At 37.5% G+C, this 25,436-nt stretch overlaps 1 protein-coding gene across 1 annotated transcript in view; it reads right to left on the bottom strand.

Annotated features, from left to right (window-relative positions):
* Positions 1 to 24,995, bottom strand: part of ajap1 (adherens junctions associated protein 1) — a 55,056-nt gene extending 30,061 nt beyond the window's left edge. The window contains exon 1 of the mRNA XM_082187483.1: positions 24,133 to 24,995. Within this exon, the coding sequence (XP_082043609.1) occupies positions 24,133 to 24,161 (29 nt within the window). The 5' untranslated portion in view covers positions 24,162 to 24,995. The remainder of the gene's footprint in view (positions 1 to 24,132) is intronic.
* Between the last annotated feature and the right edge of the window lie 441 nt (positions 24,996 to 25,436).

Raw genomic sequence — 25,436 nt, 5'->3', positions numbered from 1 at the left:
GTATTAAAACCAATTTATATTATACTGAGACATTTTTAAAGAAAATTAAGTAAAAAAAAAAATAGATAATACAATTAATTATATTATATATTTATATCATTTTCCCCACAAACTATTTCCAAATATTTTGTTCCTAAATGCTGTCAAATAAGATAAAATAGCAGCAATTAACCTCATGATTTCTAAGTAGTCTTTTAAAAGCAGAATGAACTAGTAATATGATCAAATTGGTGGTTGTAAAAAAAAAAAAATATATATATATATATATATATAAAATAATAATAATAATAATAATATCACATTTCATTGTTATGAGAGCCATAAAAAAACATTTTGTACAATTGCTCTCAATATTTTCATGGACACCCTTGCACCCCCTTGTGGTCCCCTGAGGATCCCTGAAACCAGTTTCAAAACCACTGGTAAAATAACATAAAATGTCCCACTGTGATTCTACCTCTATGATTTGTTTTAGCTGGACTTCTACTTGAAGGGTGCTGTTTGTTTTGTTTTTAATTTCAGAACCTCAAACACATTGGAGTGAGCTGCCATACCCTCAGCCCGTCTAGAAGCCAAGAGTCTCTATTGATCCAAACAGAAAGAGACTTCATCAAGGCATTTCTGTAATCTCTCCTGTCCTTCCACTATTGGTCACGGTCAAAGGCTAATTTAGAGGGATTAAAGAGCCCACACCTAGGCCTAGGCTTAATGGCGTTTGCTGTTGATTTGAGTTCAGAGGTGATGGATTTCTATTGAGATATCTGACCTATTGGTGAACCAGCTTGTCTGAACCAACAAGTCAAAAACATAAAGTGTAATATTTGAAAATCATACATCTGAAAATACTAAAAGAGTTAATAAAACCACCATTCCAAAGAGGAATAAATTCCCCTTTATCTAAAGAGCTCTTTCATTTACCTGTACTTAAGAGTGTGTTTGGCATGCTGCTTCATCTGTTCATGATTAAGATGGATTCTTCAAGCACACTATGAGAGGAGAGGGCCCTTGCTCTCCATTTTCCCCTCTTCTAGCCTCTCTTTACATTTTTCTCCGTTGCTATTCAAAAAAAAAGAAAAAAAAGTGCACTTGTGGTATCTGGTCTGACTGAACTGGGTCAGAACCTTGGGTTGGCCACTCAACAGAGATTTTACCCCACTAATAAGGTCCTTCAATCCCATTGGGCTGGACCCTGAGGGGCCTGACTCACACTCCCAGTGTTAATGTGTTACATTAGTATGTAATTCCTGTCAGGAACATCAATGTATTTACTTAAGGAGACTTAACGGAACCGATGTTGTGCTATTAATGATCACCCGCCCGCTGGTTTTTGATGAAATTGGGTGGCTGCATTGTGAATTCAAGGAGGCTGATATGATATTAATGAGGGCTAAATTAAGGGTCACACAAGACAGGGTGTGAATTAGAGTGAGAAACACTGAGGACATTTTTTCATGAACAACTCCTCCCTGCTCTTTTCTTATAATGCATCAGCTACGATTCGGGTCAGTTCAGCATTGTGCAACCCATTTAGATTCTCCATTGTTATTCAGCACGTCAGCCACAAAGCAAAGGTCTTGTTTTTATTTCGATTTTCAAAGTACCCAATTTGAATTTCCAGACTACAAACACACACATTCAGGATCCAAAATTAGCTTTTTGCCACACTGACCAATTAAGATGACATGGGGAAACCTCTTCCCATTACTTGCCATTCATATGAATATTCATATGAAGATACGTGGTTGTTTTAACCACAACTTGTTCCCCAACAACTGATTTAGTTGCATTAAGCATATTTAAGCATTGAACCCAATGTAAAAGTTCTTAATAAAATTACCAGGGAGGGGTTGTTCATGAAAAAATGTCCTCAGTGTTTCTCACTCTAATTCACACCCTGTCTTGTGTGACCCTTAATTTAGCCCTCATTAATATAATATCAGCCTCCTTGAATTCACAATGCAGCCACCCAATTTCATCAAAAACCAGCGGACGGGTGATCATTAATAGCACAACATCGGTTCTGTTAAGTCTGGTGAATAACAGTACTTTATTTTATTTACTGACCAAACTTGCATTCTATGCAGTTTTGCTGAAAAATAAAAAAAATAAAGAAGGCAATACAATAAATTAAAACTACAAGAATTTCCCCTTTTGAATATTCATTAGGTTCATGTTTACTATGTTTGCAAGCTTGCATAAGATTTGTGCTTAGTTGCTTAGATTTAACAGCAGCACAAATATAGACTCACTGGGAATATATCATTTCTTTTCTCATCCATATTCATGATAATGGGGGGAAATATATAATTTACTTAATAAATGAAAGTGCCAAAATAACAAATTTCCTGACACAAGCAAGTTAAAAGAAGCAGCTTGGGAGTTCCTAAAAAGTTAAATGGAAAATATGTGATCTGAAAAAGCCTGAAAGATTATGATAAGACCATCTCCTTTTAAATCTCGCTCTGTTAAAGGGAATAACATTCAAAACACTGACTGAACTGATCATGAGTTTGACCAAAGTCCTTTAAGGCCATCTTTGAAACACACCAGCTACTTCCAGTCAGATATGCAAAACAGACTCCAGCTCTGTGAAAAGACTGAAATCACCAAAACTAATGCCAAGCTTATATTTCATTAGCATTTAACAAATCACCAATAAAACCAAATGCCAAAATAATATGAGAAATGTAATATCTTTAGACCAAATCAGGCTAAAAAAGTATTCACTGCCAAAATTTTGATCAGCATTTGTCTTCTTTTCTAGTAACATTATCTAAACATCGTAAAAACGATCAATTTAATGAGAAGCAAAATTGTGAGATATAGAGATTTTCAGAGAATATGTTCTAATGCATGTATTCTTTATATATTGTAAATAGTTTATTTTTGCGACTTTTTATCTCACAATTGTACGTTTATTTCACGCAATTCTGAGAAAAATGCAGAATTGTGAACTTATTTCTCAGAATTGTGTGATATAAACTCGCTATAATATTTTATATATAATATAAACTACAGTATATATATATTTTTGCAATGTTAAACCCAGATTAATTTGATTTATTTGTGATTTCCAGGAGGACTTACAGCTTTGGTCTTTCTGTGTAAAAGATCTGCTATTGTAGTGAAGTCCAGTGTAATCCAATATCATGTTCCCATCCCATTCATCTTGCATTTGTTGATCATTGCAATTTCAGCAAATTTGAATTATTGGCCTGGCTCGTCTGTGGTTTCACTGATTCATACAGAATCTGGAACTTCAGAAGCACTTGTTCCTAGAGCTCTGAAGCTAAAGGTTACAGACACTTAGTTTGATGATGCAACAAATGATGGGGAATAATACAATAAAAAGGGTTTATTAACCATTACACAGAGAAGAGAGAACACTCTTTTGACTACTTGAACTTTCCCTCTCTTCATCCCTTTCTCTCCCACATTTCTCTGTTCTCCTCTACATTAACATGTGGATTCATTGTGTTGCTCAGTCAGTTCTGATTAGTGTTGCAGGGTGGAACCGGTCTTATTTGACTCCCTCTTATAGACAGATATTTAGTGCCCCTCTCAGGACTAGATGTCAAAATCCAGCCATGACTAACACATCACACAGTACTTTTACAACCAGCAAATAATACTGACAGCTATTTAAGTAATACATAATACCACAAGGTAGGCAGATTCCTTCTGTAATACGCAAGTTTGATTACCTTTGCTATAACGACAGTAGCACTCAATCTGCATGAAGTTTGTGTAAAACCTAATGATCATGTTCTCCAGCATGATTTGAAACGATTCAAAGAGCATCTTGAGCTTCAATGGAATCAAGAACATCTGACCATCAGTGGTTCACATGATCAACGCCACAAATTTGACAACCAAGAAATTGTGCAGCATCTTAAATACATCTTCATTCTTTTTACATCACAACATTTATTTATTTATTTAAAAATGGGTTACACTTTATTTTAAGGTGTCCTTGTTACTGGGTAGTTATACATACAAATACTGAGTAACATATTTATATATAACGTAACAACTATATATTTATGGTTTGATGTATTAAACAAGATTTAAAAAAAATAATAATTGTACAAAGAAAGTTCATACAACATTTCAAAAACTGTTGAGGATAATATACACAAAAAAAGCCAAAGGCTAATTTTCATTGTGGTCCTCTTATGTTTACAAAATGGAAGAACAGATCATATATGGAGAGAAAACACCATCAAGTTGAGCAACTCACAATACCTCACCTTTAAAGTAATGAAAAACAAGCCTTTTTTTAACTTCCTTTCTAAAAACAACTTTAGGTTTGGTTTAGGCATAGTTGCTTGTAATTATGCATAATTTACTGTTATTACTATAGTAAGTACATGTAAGATGTGTGACATGCACACTGTATAATAAAGTATTACAAAAAAAATGCTCAAAATCCGCAAACTTTTCTAGGTCTAAATGAATTTTTTTATCTCATATTGTCAATGTGACACCATGTTACACAAAGGAATATCAAAAACATACACAGTCATGCAAAGCCTTATACAGTATATCCACAGGGATTATGGTAAGCACTGTCCCAGGTTATTATTAATGAGATCAGACGTTTGGTAGATAAGCATATGGCTGGTGGAAAATACAGGAACATCCAGTACTAGTTACTCAGCTGTGTTCAGATCCGATGAGTGAATGTCTTCACACAAGACAATCAAGTGCTGTGAACTCATTCGTTCCATTACGAATCATCACACATACTCTCTCCAGACACAAGAAACGCAACTTGAGAAACCAGACTCGAATGGTTTCTGATGGCAAGCCAAATGCTCACTGACATATGACTCATGGTCCGATTTTTCAGCTAAATTACACTTCAGAGAAGTGTTGCAAATAAATATGGATTCCATGCCTGTATTTTGGATAAGCAGGCAGCTTAAATGTGAGTCAGTCTGATCCTCATACAGCCGACTGAATCCTTGGATCAGTCAGTTGGTTTATACTAAGCAGAGTGAAAATAACGGAAATGTAATTGAACAGGTAGAATTATCTGTATTTACAAATATTACTAATCTATTTTATTAGATAACCCATGGTAGTCTGAAAGCATCAAATTGGCTAATATTTACTTCCAATGACACATAATAATGAAGAAATCCAATCTAATTCAGTTCTTATAGTCTGTATTTATACAAATGTATGGAATGCATGAATATATGCCTACTAATACAGTCCCCCTGCTGTTTTGCTAATTAAAAAACAGGGTGATCAGATTAGTATTCATAACTATTTGTATGTAAAGTGTACACATGCATTTTTTGTATGATGGTGTTAGAAAAATACCTCTTATTTTGGTAAATTTATTGATGAAATGCAACTAATAAAAGTCATATGCACCCTTTGTTTGACTGAATTTAAAGTCACCATGAAATCAAAATGGACAATTCTTGTTTTTATAGAATACTTGTGCTCTCATAATCTTTAATAAAAATACCTTCCCTTTCAATTGTAACAACAACCTGTCACTCACAAGAGAACACAGCAATAGCAAACCACAATGATCCAATAAAGTCCCGGCCTAAATTTTTTTGCCGTTTAACTCAGATATCAGAAGTCACAAAAGGAAAGAAAGGCTATCACAACTTACATTTCATGCCAACTTCAATTGCTATGTTTCCATCCAAATTTGTAATATCGCTTAAAACATTTGTGAATAAAGTATCGTTTCCATTCAGTGAGCCAAAAAGAAAAAAAAAATCACTCCCTGATAAACTGGCGCTAAATATCACTAAGAAAAATGGAAGTTGCTGCAGTATAGGAGAAGCAACTGTATATAGCAATTTCGTATATAATAATTTACTCGCCCTTCAGAGCGCGCAGAAGAAATGCAATAAAGTTATCTTGCTTTCTGAGGAGGATGCCTGCTGTTTGGGAACACAGTCGTGTAACAGTTCTGCCAGGTAATTATACCAAACCACTTTGACAACAGACTTTGCTTAGGCATTGCAGAATGACACTTTTTTTATGTGCATTTTTTAAATGTACGCACATTTTGGCGTTTCTATCCAACGTTTTTTTTATGCGATATCCCAAAATGTGCGTAAAAACAGTTGGATGGAAACATACCTAATTATAATCAAACCTCGCCAAGCAGGAAATATAAGCTGAGAATGTAGCTCAATTCAAATGCACAAAAAAGTTAACGTGAATACCAATTAGACCGCACTGCAAAAACATACCATCATTGGACACAATTGCACTTGTCTTTCATATATGGTTCGTAAATGAACTGGAAGGATTTCACGTTACATATTTAGAGACTGGCAGTAATGAACAGGCAGCTGTTGCCCTCACACTGGCCTATTAGCACATGAGCGTATAGGTAGCGCCGCATCAGAATATGCTTCCTGCTGGACCACTGGGATATAAATGGCTGTTTCACATGCCCTGATCTGTGTGCTACAGAACAAGTGTGTGTGTGTGTGTGTGTGTGTGTGTGTGTGTGTGTGTGTGTGTGTGTGTGTGTGTGTGTGTGTGTGTGTGTGTGTGTGTGTGTGTGTGTGTGTGTGTGTGTGTGTGTGTGTGTGTGTGTGTGTGTGTACCACTGGAGAGCTCAGCTGTGTGAGTGTTTGTGTGTGTTGTGACTGTGGGGGAGATATCTCCAACAGCCTTGCACTGACATTTCATATCCCTGACACAATGATGACAGAACATGACTCCCTCTTCACACATACACCCTCTCAACACACATATACATACGCACACACACACACGCACACACACAATGCCTCAGAGAGAGAGAGAGAGAGAGAGAGAGAGAGAGAGAGAGAGAGAGAGAGAGAGAACTAAAAGTCTTAAGGCTTGTAATGATAATAAAATTGTAGTATGCCAATCATTGCCAATGAAACTTTACAGATTCTCTAAACCTTTTCTTGAAACCACAGCAAAAATGAAATGCTGCCGCAAAAACTAAATGCTACCTCTGAATAAAAAAGTTAATTTAAATATTTTAAGTATTATTAAGTATTATATTAAGTATTAGTATTAAAGTAGGTATTATTAGTATTATAAGTATTAAAGTAGGGAAACAAACAATGTTTCCATGCCTCCATTATTTGATGAATTACTGTTACCATGATCAATAGAACACGTACACAAATATTACATTGTGTATACTGTATTGAACTGGACTGCAGTGCTTATTTGTTTGGCTTAGAAATGACCAGTGGAAAGCTGTTCATAAAGTATCTCTTAGTAATTATATGAATATAGAAGCGTCAGAAGCAAACTGGAAAGACATGACAGGGGTGTCTGCGTATGTGAGTGTGTAATGAGGCTTAGCCAAGGAAAAGGACAAATCCCTGCTCTCTCATTGGGGAGATGTGACGTCATTGCAAAGCCCTGCCATTTACTCGCTGTAGGAAAGATTTCACACATTAATCTGCTGACAGGTCTTAAGTAGTACAGCAAATCAGTGAGATTATCTTCCCAGTTTTTCAAAGACATGCCTGAGCACTTCAGTGTAAAGATGTTATTTCTCCAAACAGATTTATGAATCAGCAAAAAAAAAAAAAAAAGTGCCATACCTGCAGAAATAAGACATAAAAGTCCCAAGAAAGTGCACTGGGATAAGACTGAACAACATTTTCTTGAAATGTTTCAGAGACGTGCTAGACAGCTGGTGCTGTCTGGAGCTGAGACTCAAATCAAATGAGCAGCAGGTCTCTCTTCAGCACCTTGGACAGCGCCTCGGCTTCTGGCTGCCAGTCACAACTGCACAACATTGGGAAAAAATGTCAGGGCAAGGCATGGGTGGGCAAGAGTAGAGAGAAAGCTCATTTGTTTGTTTTTTGTTTGTTTACTGTCAGTAAATTGGTTGTGACTGGTGGTTGCTTCACAATGAGACTTTCTAGAAGTCTCACCCTCTCTGTTCCTCTGAATGAGCGGCAAACCTCCACTTGCATTCATGTATACATCTTGCAACCTCCAATCACTGCATTTGGTCTGGAAAAAACCCCAAGTAGAAACATAATTATCATTAAATAATAATGTAACCTGTATAATGTATTATTATAACGTTAAAAACGTACTTTTGTGTAATTTTAAGTTTTAATTTTAACCTTTAATGTGATAGTGTTAATACTATATTCCCTGTATAGTTTATAGCATTAGTTGAGAGATATTTAAATTTGCTAATGATAGCCCCTAATTAATCAATATCGAATTGAATCTCAAATCGCAACTTTGTAAATTAAATCGAATCGAATCGTGAAATTTGTGTGAATGCACATTATTACACACTATTATTATCAATATTGAAAACAGTTGATGCCTAATATTTTTGTGGAAACCGTGATACATTTTTTCAGGATTCCTTGACTAACAGAGAGTGCAAAAGAACAGCATTTATTTAAAACGTATTTTTTGTAACAGTTTAAAAGTCTTTAAAGACACTTTTGATCAATGTAACGTGTCCTTGCTGAATAAAATAAATAAACTACCTTACTACCTTACTATGTTGAAGATGCCGAGAAGAAACCGTAAAAATAAGTAAAGATGGAGGTCATTTTGAAAACCGCAACGGCATAATCCATCATGTGTTCATACAGTGTTGGGGATTTCTGATAAGCATCATGGCTTGTGGCTCAAGAGAGCATAAGTGTTAGTGAGCAAGTGGGTCGAGCAGCCCTGAAATGATGAGATCCTCCAAACACTCAGCACTGTACACACATACACAGCAGCACATGAATACAGTAAATGTGTGCCAGAACACACACACACACACACACACAACACACAGTTCCTGTCCATTCAGCCCATCTTTCCTGGGTTGTATAGTGAGTATCTCCCTGAGCAAGTCTCCATGCTGCTTTTCACACACCTAAAATAGAACTCCGCAGATACAAGAATCCTTTCATTTGCATTGCGTTACAAGAAGAAGCTCATGAATAGCTCCATGAGGGTCCTTTTGCTCTCTCTCTCTCTCTCTCTTTCACTCCCCTCACGCATTTCTTGCTCCGGGGGCAACTCTTCGTGATCAAACATGCCTATTCATCTGACAGGATGGAACTGCCTAAATGAAAAGCCAGAAAGATAGATAGATAGATAGACAGAAAGAAACAGAGAGACAACAGCATCAACCGTTCTTCTCTTTATCTGACAGTGATATTTGCCTTTTCCAAAAGCAGTCTGATGGAAAACAGATAACTGATGACCTCCAGTGCATTCACTTTATCCCTCTCTTCTTGCATTATAGAAGGAGACTTTAAAGTTTGCTTTTGGCATCTCCCCTACACTTGGACAGAGAAAAGGACGGATTTCTTAGTGCCTGACAGGAATAATACCGACAACCGCCTCTCCCAAAAAAAATTATGCAAAAAGACCTATAATAATAATGAAATAAATGTGGTTTCTGTGGATTCATCAGTAAAATGGAATGGACAGCCCACATGTCCTCGCTTATTCCGGATCACTGAGTACCTGTCTATAAAATAGGCCTCTTTAATGCTCAGTGGCTCAGTGTAATTCTAAATGACAAGCATCAACGTTGTTTAATTCTGGTCCTAAAACCACAGGCTATATGTGCTCTATTAATAATCTATGCTTTCAGCTCGGCTGCACTACGAGGTTGTCTCAAGCACGGGGCGTGGGAGCAAGACGGGAAATGCGCTGTCTCACCTGCACATGGCCTCACCTGTAACCTGTCTGCGATGCCCACAGGCTTTACTAAGGTCGGACAAACAGCAAGCCGTGAGGGAGCATGAAATACAACTAGAAGAGGGGAACTAGAAGATTTCTTACAAAAAAACAAAAAAAAACGATAATTTTATTAAAAAAGGATTAAATTTATCAAAAGTGAAGAAATGTATAATGTTACAAAAGATTTCTACTTCCAATAAATACTGTTTAAGAATCCTGAAAAAACAACAACAAAAAAATCTGATTTCACAAAGATATTACGCAGCACAACTGTTTTCAAAATTGTTAATAATGAGAAAAGTTTCTTGTTCGCTAAATCAGGATATTAGAATGATTTCTGAAGGATCATGTGACACTGAAGACTGGGGTAATGACTGATGAAAACTCATCACATCACAGGGATAAATTATATATATATAAAAAAAAAAAAAAAAAAAAAAAGCTATTCTTCTTCTGAGGTAAATTCAAGGCTTATTCCACACAGCCCATCTACTTCAAAACTCTTTGAAAAGCAGAGGAATGATGAAGCTTGATGCATTGTTTATAGAGGTGATGGGGGCGTTTACAGGTTCGTGTGATTCACGTCACGTGGACGATTGCCATGTGAATAAGCCTGTGCAGCGTGTGGTCACATTAAAAATAATGAGAAGACACATGAGAAACTGTACCTCTCGTTGGTTTCATACGGATTACATAAACAGAGAATATTTGTTTTCCATATGAATTACTAAATTTAAAAGTAGACACTTCAACTATTCTAAGTCATATCTCTCATGTCTGTGTGGCAAGTATTCGCTGGGTTTCGGTTCATTTTTGTCACGTGTTTCAGAAAGAAGTTCACAGACATTGAGACGGCAGAAAGCACACCCTGTTTGTTTTCTTTATTTTACAAATAAAGCGCAAGTTTTGTTGTTATTGTGAGTGTACACAAATATAAGTATGATGCATCAAAAAATATGCTTTACTCGTTTCTGTATGACAAAAAGTGTATTTTAAGTTGTTTCCGCTGTTATGAGAAAGCATTGGTGAGCATAAGAGACTTCAAACACAAAACAAAACAATCTTACCAACTAATAGTTGTGTATTTTACAAAACGTATCTCAATAGCAACTATTTAAAGTCTTTGTCTTTTCTTGTACTAAAGAAACTATTCTTTTGGTTATTGGTATCAAATGCTGGTCAGGACTCCAAAAAGCTCTCAAATGGCTCCCGAGAGAAAAAAAAGTGAGCGAGATAGCCGAGAAGAAGGATTCACAATAGATAAGAAACAATGACTTGTTCTTTTCACTGTCTTTAATAAGAGTTTATACCTTTAAGGCAGAGTGGATGAGAATAATAACGGTTGGAGAGAGGAGAGAGGTCAACACTGCTGAATTTTAAAGCCTTAAGGTCAGTTCTGGCTCAAGCGTCTGAGCAAAACGCCTGTCCAGAGGAGCAAAAAGCAAATTATGAGCAGTGCTGGACTCCATTTTCTTCTGCACCGCCTCTGCCAGATTAATCCTGCCATTCTACTTCATGAGTCTCCCACCACACACATATGGAGCAGTAAAGACAAGACACTAATTAAGCGACAGTGAAGGAGAAGGAGAGAGAGAGTTTCCCTAAGCAGATCTGTGAGATGAGATTACTGACCTTACTGAACATAAAGGAAGATCAGTGTAGAGGAGTACTGCTGAGATGATGAATGTGGATGTGTGTGTGTGTGTGAGTGTGTGTGTGTGTGTGTGTGTGTGTGTGTGTGTGTGTGTGTGTGTGTGTGCGTGCGTGCGTGCGTGTGTGTGTGTGAGTGTGTATAATGTGCCCTTATGCCACAACTTGATTTGATGGTCAAAGCAATTTACGACTCGGCACACCAGAAAATTCATCAATACATAAATTACACACACGGTTCTAACATGGTTATGGTAAGGGGAGAGACATATCCGAAACACGTTCAAAGCGGTTGACCAATCACAACACACTGATCCAGCTGACCAATCAGAGCACATTGCGCTTTTTGGAAGGAGGGCCTTCATAGGGACATGAACTAAACAGACGTTACTGACAGAATGTAAAAAAGAGGAGCTGCAACAACATAAAATAGGGTGTTTTTAGAGCATTCACGCATGAAAACATATTCTATAGACCCCCGAAACAAAATCAAGGCTTAACATTAGCTGTCACTTAATGTCTGATTCATTGAGGTCAGAACAAAGTCCCTTTAAGACAAGTCATTTCACTCAGTGGCCATCTTTGAAAGGGATGCAAGGAATGCAAGTTCAGCTCCTATCTCTTTGAATGGGGAAACATCAAATTCTCCAATGTTCACCAAGCTTACGATTAAATTTAATATCTGAAATCACCAATGAAATCTCACAACAACTGTCTCAAAAATGTTGTTTCTAAACGCTGGAATCATGACAGAAAACGAAAATTTTCAGGCTGGATCAAGCTAATGCACATGAGCAGTGGAAGCGCGCGTCTGACTGTTACTATGGGAACCGGAGCTCCTAACGGCAGCTGCAGTGACGCGATGACTTAACCAATTGGCGATTGAGAAGGCGGGACTTATTCAGACATATTAAGCGTTGCAATTTTCCCCATTCAAAATTATACGAGTGATGCGTCTTGGAGATGGAGTCAATTCCAACTTAACAGCAGAAAAAAACATTTACAGCCTGGTACAAAAATTGCTTTTGGTCTATATAGCAAATTTTGCCCTTCATGAAAACTGTGAGGGGGTGAATTTTTTATAACTCATCCATTTAAATTATATCAAGCCTTAAGTTCAGCATAATTAAGGGCGTGGCCACTTGAGTGACAGGTGGATTGCCGCTGCTGTCACTACTAGCAGTTTGTCTGCTGTTAGCGTCACGTCACCTCAGCTAAATTTAGCCGCTGAACTTGGCATCTCTGCCGTGTTTGTACTTTTTTTCGGGATTATTTCATACAATTTAATACACCCATTATACCTTCGCCCACGCCTTTGAATTCCGTCGTTGTTCTGGACAATCTATTCGACGTCCAAACTAGGTCCACTATTTGGACATCCAACCATGACCCAACTTGGATGTCATATTGACGTTCAACATTTGACCTTTGAACTGGGTAATTTTTTTGGACGTCATTTGGACGTCTATGACAGGTGCAGGAAAGTTACATGATTAATATGTAATATTTTTTTATTTACAAATATCAACATTGTTGTTATCAACATGATTAATACATATGAATACAGATTTTTTATAATTATTTAAGATAATTTTCCAAAAACTCATTTGATTGTCTCAGCAGCAGGTGATAATGCATTTCCTGCTGAAACTAGCTGCTGAGCCAAACAAAGCTACAGGAAAATTAATACAGCTTAATATAGCTTTCTTGTTTGCAACGCCAAGATCATGGGTTTGATTGATTCCAGGGAAAGCAAGAACTGATAGAAATGTAAATGTGTAATGCAATGTAAGTCACTTTAGATAAAAGCGTCTGCCAAATGCATAAATGTAAATGTTAATACATGGTACAGAAAACATGTCCTCCACTCTTTTGAAACATGGGACTACAGTTATAGAAGTTGTATAAAAACGACGTCTTAAATTAGTCTAAATTTGATGTTGAAAAGACGTCCACAACCGACCACATTTGGACTATAAATAGCCCTTACACGGAGGTCCCACGGACGACAACATTAAACGTGCGGTAGACGTTGAAAAAAGACGTCGCCTGGCGTTACAAAACAACCCCTTTAGTGGACCGAAATTGGACGTCCAAAAATTACTTTAGAAAAGACGTCACTCCGACGTCACATTGCGCAGTGAGATAATGGATGTCTGACAATTTCGTTGCTTTTTGGAGTTTTCATTAAAAACGTCTATAGATATAGAGGCTACACTCATTCTGCGGTACCGTTGCTTGTCTGAAGTTTAAAATCATTGGTTACCCGTAAGCCAATCACATAACGTTTGGTTATGACATTTGTTATGCGCTGGCTCAGGCGCATCTAACTTCCACTGTAAACACATGTATGATGCGAAAACAAAAGGCATCGAGCGAAATACCGGAGTGAACATGGCTGTGAACGACTTTTGCAGATTATGTGAAGTAAATCTACGCATCCACGGTACAATCAGTGTCTACGTCACGGCTCTCAGCCCGCCCTCTGTTCGTTGATTGGCCGGCTGTTTTCAGGCCGGAGGAAAACTGATAGACAGGTCGCTATCTCAGACTGAGTACTGAAGCGAACTGAAATTGAGCGGAAGTACGAAGTCTGACTTAGTCAGGCTAGACGTCACGGACACTACGTTCATATTTTTTTTTACAATCTTGTGTTATTCTATAGTCTTTGGGTCAGAAGAAGAATGTAAAATATTAATTTTTTTCAATAAATAATCTAATAATAGAATAATGAAGAATTTAAACTAGCTCAACTAATTAAAGGTTTTATTTTGTTAGCCAAGTGAAATATTTACTGTATAGATTAAATTCGGGTATAAGTAAATTAGGGTAATATGGTATCATACATTAATATTATTTAAATTACTTTTGGGTTTAAACATATTAAATTCATGCTAGTGCATCTAAAAAAAAATGTGTGTAGCATTCCAGAATCGGCACTTGGTGTTTTAAGCCCGCAACAGCGCCTTCCAGGCAGCGAGGGGATGGGTAGGTTTAAGGTTGAGGGTAGGGTTAGCTGCCTCTAAGGAGCCATTGGGGGCTTAAAACACCATCGAGCTCCAGAATCAGTCATCTGATAGATAAATGATTCATGTTGAGTATGCTGTTTTGCATAACTGCAGGAAAAAAAGGCATAAATAAAACTGACTTGCATTCCAAAAACAGCAGGAACCCTGATGCACAACGCAACGTCATATTGCATACTTGCATACTGTTGAAGCATGCCTCAAATATCAAAGCATTTAACTTACACACTTAACTACATTCTAAGACTGAACTTAATACACTTTCAGACTGTTTCCAACGACTGGAGCAGATTTTAAACACAGACTGTGAACGCAGACTGAACGCAACAGTCTCTGACTCGGTGCGCTTGAGCATGTTCAGTCGTACATATAAAATTACATTCATAATCGGCCTTACAATCGTTAAGTGTGTCCCTGACTTCACAGCCGACTGCTAATCAGGAACAAAACACTGAGCTCTGTCAAGGAATACCACTGTCTTCTTTTTCTTAGGGAGAAAATATTTAGTTTTGCCCATGTGAGGATATTCAAATCTTCCTCATATTGAAGTCTTCAGTAGAAAATTAATTGGTTAACCAAGCATAAAGCCGGTTTGATGGAATCATCTTTAAGCAGAAAGCTCCCCATTGAAGGCAAATTTGGAAAAGTGTGGAGAGGGCCATGGGGGTCTGAAACCGTCACTGAAGCTGAATTTGATCTAAAATGCTGTCTGGTTTCAAGGTCATGACTCAAATCTCAAACTGGGCATCAAGTTTCAAAGGGGCGAGATTCATCAACATTTAGGTAAGGGATAATGAACATCCACCTCTGCTTCTCGTCGGTGTCCTCATCATCCTGTCGGGGGTTATTTTGAGAGAACCACCGGCTGGATGTACATTATCCCGCTTATTACACGGCTAATTGCCACATAAGTAAATAATAAGACACGAAATATTGATCTGAGTTTAAATATTTTATTCGGTTTTTAAAATCAAAGCTTCCGCGGAGAGAGCTGTTGCAACCTGGAAAGTAAACGGACATTTAAGAGATACGGTATACCGTCATTCATATCCCACCCTTATTACACAGCATTTCGCCACACAAATAATTATGGGGATAAGATATATTGATTGTTTTAAAATCGTACCTCTTTGTATCTCATAATCCAACAGTGTAGGCTACAAAACAATAGTCACAAAATGGCAGCAGCTGCGTTTGTATGAAACAAGAGAGAGCGAGTCCATGATACTGGATGTACACAAAATACTGATTTGTCTGAGTTTTAATATTTTATTAGCTCACCAAACGTTCCTAGCAGGCGAATAGCACTGCTGAATTCAGTGACCCGGATGAACCTGCGTTATCTGTTTGGAGCGCTTGTTATCTGGGAATAACTTCCCGCTGGATGGCGTGATTGACCAATCAGAATCAAGTATTCCACAGAGCCCTGTAATAAGATCTTTTAACGGATCTGAGTATATGGAATATCAGTAACCGCTGGATCAAAGCAACTCCTAACTGACCCCCGAGCTGGATATTTTTACCTGAAAAGTGTCCATCAGATGACTCGGCGTGCTCCTTGGACAGAATCTGGGGCAGAGTCATCTATTTTCTCTCTGTCATACTCCTCTACTGCTATCTGCCAAGCGTTATACTACTTTGTCATTACTGTTCATGTCCAATCAAATGTGATGTCAATCAAATCTCCATAGAGACATCACAAGCTTCAACGCAAGTTCATTGAATTCATTTTGACTTACCAATTCTGATTGAGTTTCAGCCTAGTGTTTAGTTCCAGTAATGGCAAAGTACTACCGTTCATAATGTTAACTGTATAAACAATTTTAATGTATTTTAAAATGTAATTTATTCCTGTGATGGCAAAGCTGATTTTTTTTCATGCTGATTTGCTGCTTAGGAAACATTTATTATTATTATTATCAATGTTGAAAACAGTTGCTTAATATTTTTGTGGAAACCATGATTTAGTACCATGCAAAAGTTGGATGCAAAAAAAGGATGCATTAAATTGATCAAAAGTGACAGCTAAGACATGTATGTTATAAATCTATATTCTATAATATTCTATTCTTTTAAACTCTTTTAATCAAAGAATCCTGAACAGAATGTATCAGTTTCCACAAACATATTAAGCAGCAAAACATTGATTTTCAACATTTATAATAAGAACCATTATTAATAATTGGGCACCAATAATAACTGATAATAATTGAGAACCAAATCAGCATAAATGTGATTTCTGAAGGATCACGTGACACTGAAGACTAGAGTAATGATGCTGAAGATTCAGTTTTAGCCATCACATTAATAAATGAGATATTCAAATAGATTAAAATAGAAAACAGTTGTTTTACAGTATTTAATCAAATCAATGCAGCCTTAGTGAGTATGAGGAATTACAAAATCTTTTTACCAATAATCTATTTATACACACACACACACACACAATCCAAGCCATGGTAGAGTGCATTGATCCTACCAGATTTACCTCTGTTTGCTATGTATTAAATGTGAAAGGATGGCTTTATTGGTATATCCATACCCTCAGTGTGCAAAGTATCTTACAGTGGATGGCTACGCAAACAACTCTTTGGGCACCAGCTGATATGGACTCAGAGGATTCATTGGTGCACAGAGCACATTAATTTATATCTCTTCTGATAGCTCCTATACCAACAGAAGCTCATGTTTGGACTAACATGATATATGGCATTTCAGCACATTAATGCCTCGTCACGCAAAATAAACGATCCCTGCTTGACCTCAATAAGTCACAGTGTATGTAAAACATCCAGTTAGCTTCAGGAACTCTCTGTGGCAGTTTATGTGTCCCTGGTGTCCATATTGCTGTCACGCATAGTTAGCAATTACACTGTCCAATTACATTTCTAAACTATCTGAGACTTGTAATTAGCATGTAAGCTAAAGTTCCCCTGTCTGCGCACTCTGATGTGGTGTTATGGGGAACTCGAGCGCAAATCATTATCACAGGCAAAAAAACATTGACCTGAAAGAAACTTAAAGACTGAGGACAATTGTTTCACTTATTCAATTAATCAAACTATAGGGCTGACTGAAAAAATCCTAGGAATATAAAATGAAAAATAAAATCTTAAAAATATATAAAACAAAATAGAAAACTGCTACCTTAAAAAAGAGCAAAGATAATTTTTAGTTAGGCAAGTTTATTTAATTTTTCTGAATCTCTAACTGTCTGTTTCATTGAATCATTTCTTAATCGTTTGCATAGTCAATAAAAAAAAGGTTTTCTGAAGAAGTTAAATATTGATGTAGTCAATATAAGGATTAGATATCACTCCAAGTGTAAATTTAGTGAAAAATAGTAAGGAAAACATATTTTTTCTGTGTGTTTCAGTTTTTGCATTACATTTTTTGAATTTATTTAACAATAATAGCTTTTTGGTCAAACTAAATAAATAAATAAATATCACCCAGCATTTTCAGATATAATAAATAAATACTGAGATGTATTTGTCAAATATTGTAAAAAACCTGAAAAATGTTTCTATAGAAAAATGCAATCTCAATATTTTTCAGGTTTTTGTCAGTATTGTAAATGTGAATTAGGGCTGGCAGAGGCAGAAAGTGGATGATGGGTGGGCATCTAAAAGTGTGGGTGGGCCAGAATAATACACATCTTTTCGTTTTGGAAGAGAAAAAATGTATGGACTGGTCCCTGCATGGCACTATAAAGGCCCATGACTTAAAGGTGAAGTATGCAAGATAAAGATTAAACAGGTCATGTACACGTCAAAGCAAACAGCCTCAAATAGTTGTGGTGCGTCATGTCAAAAAATACTCCTGGTGCAGATATGTTGGATGGATTTATTATAAGCGAGACGCTTGTATTCTAGAGACACATGCAACCAAATAATACATTAGTAATCGGATTGATGGCTCATTTGGACTGAAAAGGGGTGGTTTATTCCTTTTGTAATCCAAATCGAGAGCACATGCAAACACTTGATCGGATTGAAAACCGATACCGGAAAGGACTGCGCATGTGCAATGATGTAGAAATGGCGTAATGACACGCCTATGACACGCGGAACGAGCTGCAGTTGTTGTTGTTAAATAGAAATTTCTAAAATTCTCCTACCACTAATTGTCTGTGAAGTGGAGCAGAACAACGTTCCATCAGTCCTCACTTCATACTCTCATCCACAGACACTTTATTTTGGGTGCGGGAAGGGCCATTTTTACTGTTTGATCAATATATTTTGATAATAACAATTTGATATACTGTAATATAAGCAGCACGGCATAACTGTTCATGTCGTCTCCCGAAATATATATATATATATATATATATATATATATATATATATATATATATATATATATATATATATATATCTTTAAAGCAATGAAAAGAAGCAATGCAAGAGAATATTATCAAATACTTTATATACAGAAAAGGACTTTGATAGTATGCAAGAGGGAAACTCTGTATATTTGCATGTCAAAAAAAATCTAAACTTCCTTTCAATTGAAACAAAATGTTTGCATGTAAACATAGCCAGTGTTGCCTACTTAACTGCTTACTCGTGACACATAGCAACACAGCTAAAAGTATTCCTCATATGATGGACCTTTTATTATCTTTTGTCTTTTAATATAGTCTTCTTGTTGAGACATGCCTTCTCAAGCCCACATACGAGCTGTGTTTGTAATATTTGTGTTGAGGCTCAGGCGTGACGCATGGAAATTCCGCTAGGTTCCACTAGTGTCGCAGAAACTACATACTTCACTTTTAAGCACTAAAGCTCCGACTCTAATTGCACAATTGCTAACGGTCTGCACATGAAAATTAAAACAAAAACAAAGCAGGAGAGAGAGATGTTGATATTGTCAATCATAATCCTAATTATCTGTTAGTTCTCTTTCAAAAGACAAAAGTGCCAAGTTGTAACGGCGTCCTGTCATCTTTGTCTCGACGTGTTTCTTTCTTAAATGCATCACAGATGGACATCACATTTTTGTAATAACATAAAAAGGACGCTGCATGTTGGAATCCATATGGCACGTAACTGAAGAGATTATATAGCTTATACTTAATATTAGAATACAGTTCTAATGCATGATAAAACAAATCACATTTAAAATAATTATTAAAGAATTGTTAAACGTTAGAAAATTATATTGTAAAACAACAACAGGGTGAGGCAAGCTGATAGATCCCACCCATAGATCCACCCCTGAACCAGTCATAAGTGAAACTGAAAAACTCAGTGCGAGTAGATTAAATATTATTCAAATTCAAGCAAGGGCCAGCGATGGATAATGAATGAATAGAAGTCTGTGAGCCATTACAGCTAGCTGCCACCTCTGCTACTAGCAGATTCACAAGAACAGATTAGTGGAAAATTATGACATAATTTGATCGTAATAAATGTAATGGTTTTCTTTCCTCTTGAGTGGATGAATAATGGACTGATGCCACTAGCATCTCCCCCAAGACAACTGTTTGGCTGAATCGTGAAATGTCATATTTCTACATTCTGTTTACTCCCATTAAATCCAAAATGCCAAGACAATGCTAAGATCAGATCCAACAAATACTACAGTGAACGCCAAACAGAAACCTGACGAATGATCCAAATTGTAATCCAATAATTAGGCAGAATGGCAGAATGAAACCTTTGAGCGGATTAAATTGGTTGAAATGGAGATCACCTCTCAAATAAATAAATACAAATAAGTGGAACTGTGCAAAAAAAAATTAAAAAATTTCATCAGCATCTACACACATTTTATTTAATGGTAAAGAATAGCTATTTTTCAGATGTAATTTTACAGATTGTTAAACAGATGTTCAGGTGAAAATGAACGTTGATGCCATTTATGCACAAATAATCCAGTAAAGACATTCTTTCCCAATGACATCGAGCCAATATAAACTGGTTTAAACTGCCTCAGAAGTAAATAGGAACCCGCTTGCTATCCTTTTCTTCATGGGCGTTAACAGACTGTGTCCACCGCTGGATGACTTATAATGTGTGTGTGTGTATGTGTGTTATAGTAGGTCAAGTAAGTACAGTCAAGTGGCTCTTTAACACAGTAAACAACAACAAAAATGTGCAGGCACACACACACACACAACCTAACTCTCTATCTGTGTCTAATACAGAACATGGCTTGGAGGAGAGGATCAGCTGTTATTACGGATGAAAAGATCTGCATTGCATTTGTACTGCAGGGATCTTCCAAACTAAAAGTTTGCAGATAAAAGAGCCAGAACAGCCACCGGCATTTACAGACCCATTACTAAAATCCCTCAGCATAACTGTGTACACGGCCCACAGTCTCAATAAAACATGTGCACATACATTCAAGCTTAAAAAAAAACCCATACACTTCTGCATTACTAAATGTTTCCTTTCTTGCTCTCATGCCGAACCTAGACATCCTGGATATTTGGAAAAATCCTCAGAGTCCTTTTAACCTCATATGAAAGTGTTTACCGTTCATTTTCAAGATTGTGTGTGGAAAAAGAAGGAGAGGGAGAGAGACATGGCCCTGGAGGGCTAGCAAGCCACTGCTGGTCTTGTGCCATGACGGATAAATGTGAGGCTTTATAGAGGTGGTATTGATTGAACAAAGGCACTACATGAAACGTGTGTGTGTGCGGTTCAGGTGTGCCCCCTCTGCCCTGTTAGACAGGCCGTGCTGAAGGGTACAGGGCACTCGGCTGCCATGGTGACTCAACATCGAACTCTAAAAAATAAAGGTTCCAAACAAAAGGGTGTTGCAGTGACCATTTTTGGTTTCCCAAAAAACCTGTCAATGAATAGAAATAATCTTTTTTTTTTAAACAAAATAATCTGAAGAACTTTTTTCCACTACAAAGAACCTTTGGTACAATGGAAAGGATCCACAGATGTTAAAGTTTCTTCATGGAATTATAGACGTCAATAAATAACCTTTATTTTTAAGAGTGTGCACGTCTCGAGAGTCTGTATGTTAATTACCTCTGCTTTATAACGTATGCTTTCAATCTGACGGGATGCTATATAATATTTTACTTGACTCCGATCAAGGCTTTGAAGAAACTCTCTGAATGTGCATATGCTAATGCCGGCAGTTTCCCTTGTGAAATGGCAAAAGTTACATAACCAGTATGTGTCGAGCTCTACTTTTTAAACACGGTGTCTCAATTTTATTTATGCCTTTGAAGTAGTCAAAACCTTGAGTGACTATTCCTGAGTGGAATCGTAGACATTTTTTTCAGACTCAAATTTTCCTGGCCTTTAAAAACTCTCCTGGATTAAAATAACTTCAGCTTTACTGACTTTTGCGCCATTAGCTGTGGTATGGAGACTTGTTTCTGGCTTATTGAACCATTGAAGACGTTGTTACATAATAGTTTAAGCGGGGGTGGGCGCAATCAAATCGTCCTGCCATTATATCAAACCATCAAGAGTGCCAAATGAAGAGCAGAAGCACTCCTCGCACTAAACAGGCATGCATTACTGTGTGAGAGCGAGCGAGTGAGCTTACATCCAGGAAGAAAAAAAATTACAGAAGTGGCATGCTATTACACGCTACAGTGTCCATGGTAATGCAATAGTTGTGTGCTGCCATACAAGACATTGACGGCTGTACAGCGTGCACTTAAAGAGCCCCGTCTGACAGGGAGAAGAAGAAAATGTAAAAATATGATCAAATTGGGTCGTTTAAACATTTAAAAAAAATGAAATTTACCCACCGGCTCGTGTCGAAGCAAAAAAAAACAAGCTAATCCTTTCCAGTGACAGAGCCCGTAATGAACCAGCTGCTGCTCAGGTCAGTACACGGGCTGATATTCCCCACATTCCCACGTCACTCTTTACTCCCCTAACGGCTTCCAGGTCAGTTAACTGAACACTGAGATACATGCCCAGTCTGTTGCATATGAGGAGCCTTCCGCCAGGTTGTCTTAATATGAGAACATCAGCGTAATTCCTCAAGGTGCACTGGAGAATCAAGGCTCTCGGTAGAAAGCCAGAACCGTGAGAGGATGCATAACCTTGATGTGAAGATATTAAAGCAGTTGATGGAGCAATTAAGAGATGCAGCTAATAATCTTCATCATGGCTATTCAGCTTACTCGGGATAGTGAGGAATTTTATAAACCGCAAAAGAGAGACATTCCCCGCTGTCTCATAACTTTGGCAGCTGATCAACCTCACACCTTGATGGTGTGCAACAAAGCATGCCTTAATATTGCCACTGTGTATTGTAAAATTAATTACAAAAAAATATGTGTATGTATATATATATATATATATATATATATATATATATATATATATATATATATATATAATGCATGGGGAGGCTACATTTGTTGCATTTCGTTGTGTTTTTTTAGCAGAAGATCACCCAGATCTAAAGAAAAAAATAAATCCTCTGGTTTACCAGCAATTTCATACCTAATTTTCTCCATATGTAACACACTGCTAAACTCTAAACTTTCTTCTTTGCTACTGTCATTCCATACTGAACTGTTAATAATTATTGATCCTTTAAATCAACAAAGCGCAGAGAAAAGCCACTAAAACCCAAGATCCTTGAGTTTCTGTACACTTTCTGTCTCTGAACATAAACCAACAACGAGTTTGCACAAATGTTTGAGTAAGCCAAACAAACCATTCTGGACAGTATGACATTGCTCTACAAAGTAAGAACTCATCTTAACAGAACATGTAGCAAAATAATATGTAAAATATACACTTTCTTGTATGTCACTGTGCTAAGAGTGCACCTTCTGGAGAAACGGTGAATGCAAGATGTTGCATTCATCAGGTAGAGAATGAACAATGATGCTCACCTGGCTCCATCATCATTCCCACCTTAAACATGCTCTCCACGTGCCTCTGGAACAGCTGCTAAACAGATGTAATGGCAAGGACAGCAGTCAAATTCTGCCACTTTGAATAACCGAACTTTTAACTGTGCTGTTTTCATCATCTTTGGAATGGGGTTCCTGAGTGCTAGGAAACTATTTAGACTGGAGTAATGAACATTTCAATGAAAAGTGCTTCCTTTTTGTGGCTCTTATATGCATGGGCTGCTGTAATTCAAGAGCTTAGTGTATTACTTAACATTTGGCTGACTTTTTGTCCATGCAGAATGTATAATAAAGATGTGTTGCATGCATGTCTGATTTAATCCTACTCTTGCCATATAAGTTCTAAGATCTCCTGTTAACCATAAATAAACCCCTGGCCATTAAAGCTCTTATGATTCTGAGTCAACTTGACTTTTCACTGGCAAATTGCACACCATTTGAACCCTATGATCAAAATGTCACACAAACAGTGAGAGATGTGATTCATAAAATGGCATAAATGTCTTGACCACACAGAAAATGTTGTTCTAGCATGGTATACTGTGGTATGTGAGGGTGTGTTTAGCTGATACTCGACCTAATTTGCGCGCGTCAAGTCTTTGGTATTGAATGGCGGTTATTTGGCGGCCCCTAGCGAGAGCTGTGTGAATAACTTCAACTCGATTGCAATCTTGTTAATTACGAGCCCTCTAGTTATTCATAAAAACCAGCATCACTTAAAAGGTTTCCAAAGGAATAATAACAAAGCAAAGCTGTGAGGTTTAAGTAAGACATCACATTAAAAACAAGTTGAGTGAAAACAGCATGACGCGCATCAACTTGCCACAAAAGTCTTCACAGATGACAGGATTTTGGCAATGGGCGTTTATTGCATTCAGGCTTTAGCTGACAGATCTCAAAAGGGATATTTATTACCTGCGTGTGACACACCGTTTCAGCCACATTTTTCCAGACAACAATTCCGAATCAGTCCTTCTGGTATTCGTCCATTTATGCGTTCCAACAAACGTCGACGCTCAAGCGTAATGGTCACCTTAAGTTAGACACCTTACTCCAAATGTTATGGATGCTAGCATTCTAATGTTATATCCGAGAAACAGAACGCTTGAAATAGCTCCACGTCTCTCCAGAGCGCACCAAACGAGGACTGTGCGAAATATTCACCAAAAAAAACAAACAAACAAAAAACAAGGACGCGTCCTGTCCCCTTTTTTAGTTGCTCGCTGTTTTCTCCTCAGAAGTGCGCACGGACGTGCAGAGCGACCCAGCGACAGCGTGGGCAGCTGGACGGTTCAGTTGCTTCTCAACAGCCGCCTTCTTTTACATTCGCAAGTTCATCTAGATTATACTCCACTGGAGAAAAAAAGTCAAGAAGCGATGGGAACCAGGCGGCAAGGTGACGGCGTCAACATCGCCCGTGCGCTGCGCTCGCGGTCACCGCGCACTTTTTCTACATTGTCATTATGAGACCGAGCGCAGGCAAAAAACGACAAGACAAAACATTGAGATTTCCGTGGCGAAAAAGCATGTCATACATCGGCTGTAGAAGATCTTCGATAGTTCGCGCAACCTTCCAAGAGCCCAAATAAATTGGTGATGCGGGGGGGAAAAAAACAAGAGTGAGGAATGAAACACCACTTCACGGACGCCCGTGATGAGTAGAGCGCGTGAAAGCAACGCTCGTCATTTGGTAGATAGACAGATAGTGTTATCACCACTGCGCGCGCTATCCACCCTCACTCCATCTCTCTCTCTCTCTCTCTCTCTCTCTCTCTCTCTCTCTCTCCTTTCCTCCTCCGTCTGACTAACAACCTGCCAGTCCTGCTTTAGCTGACAAACCTGTGACGTCATTTTAAAGTAAAATATGTAACATTTTAGACATCCTTCCCCTTTTTCCCCTCAGAGGAGTTCATCCGAACTCAATTCTATCCCAATCTTTGCTTGCAGAGATAAATCAGTCTGCATATGGGCTATGAAAAGCTCAACCAGTACATAGTTTCCACTAAGGGGGAGATCAGTTTCTCATCCCAAGGTTAATACAGTGTCAGGTGGGTTTACTGAAGCAACAGAGCCATATCCTGAAAATTACATGAGAGTGTAATGCTACATTTTTCTTCCTTGTGAAACATAGAAACTCTTTTTTGTTGTTAAGATGACTGATCTTCCACTCCATATAAGAAGAAGAAGAAGAAGAAGAAAGAGACAGCGGTGGCGCTAAA

This window comes from Leuciscus leuciscus, assembly GCF_965113295.1.
Source record: "Leuciscus leuciscus genome assembly, chromosome: 13".
Taxonomy (NCBI): Eukaryota; Metazoa; Chordata; class Actinopteri; order Cypriniformes; family Leuciscidae; genus Leuciscus; species Leuciscus leuciscus.
The sequence above is the reverse complement of the archived record's forward strand: the minus strand, read 5'-3'. Positions and strand labels throughout refer to the sequence as shown.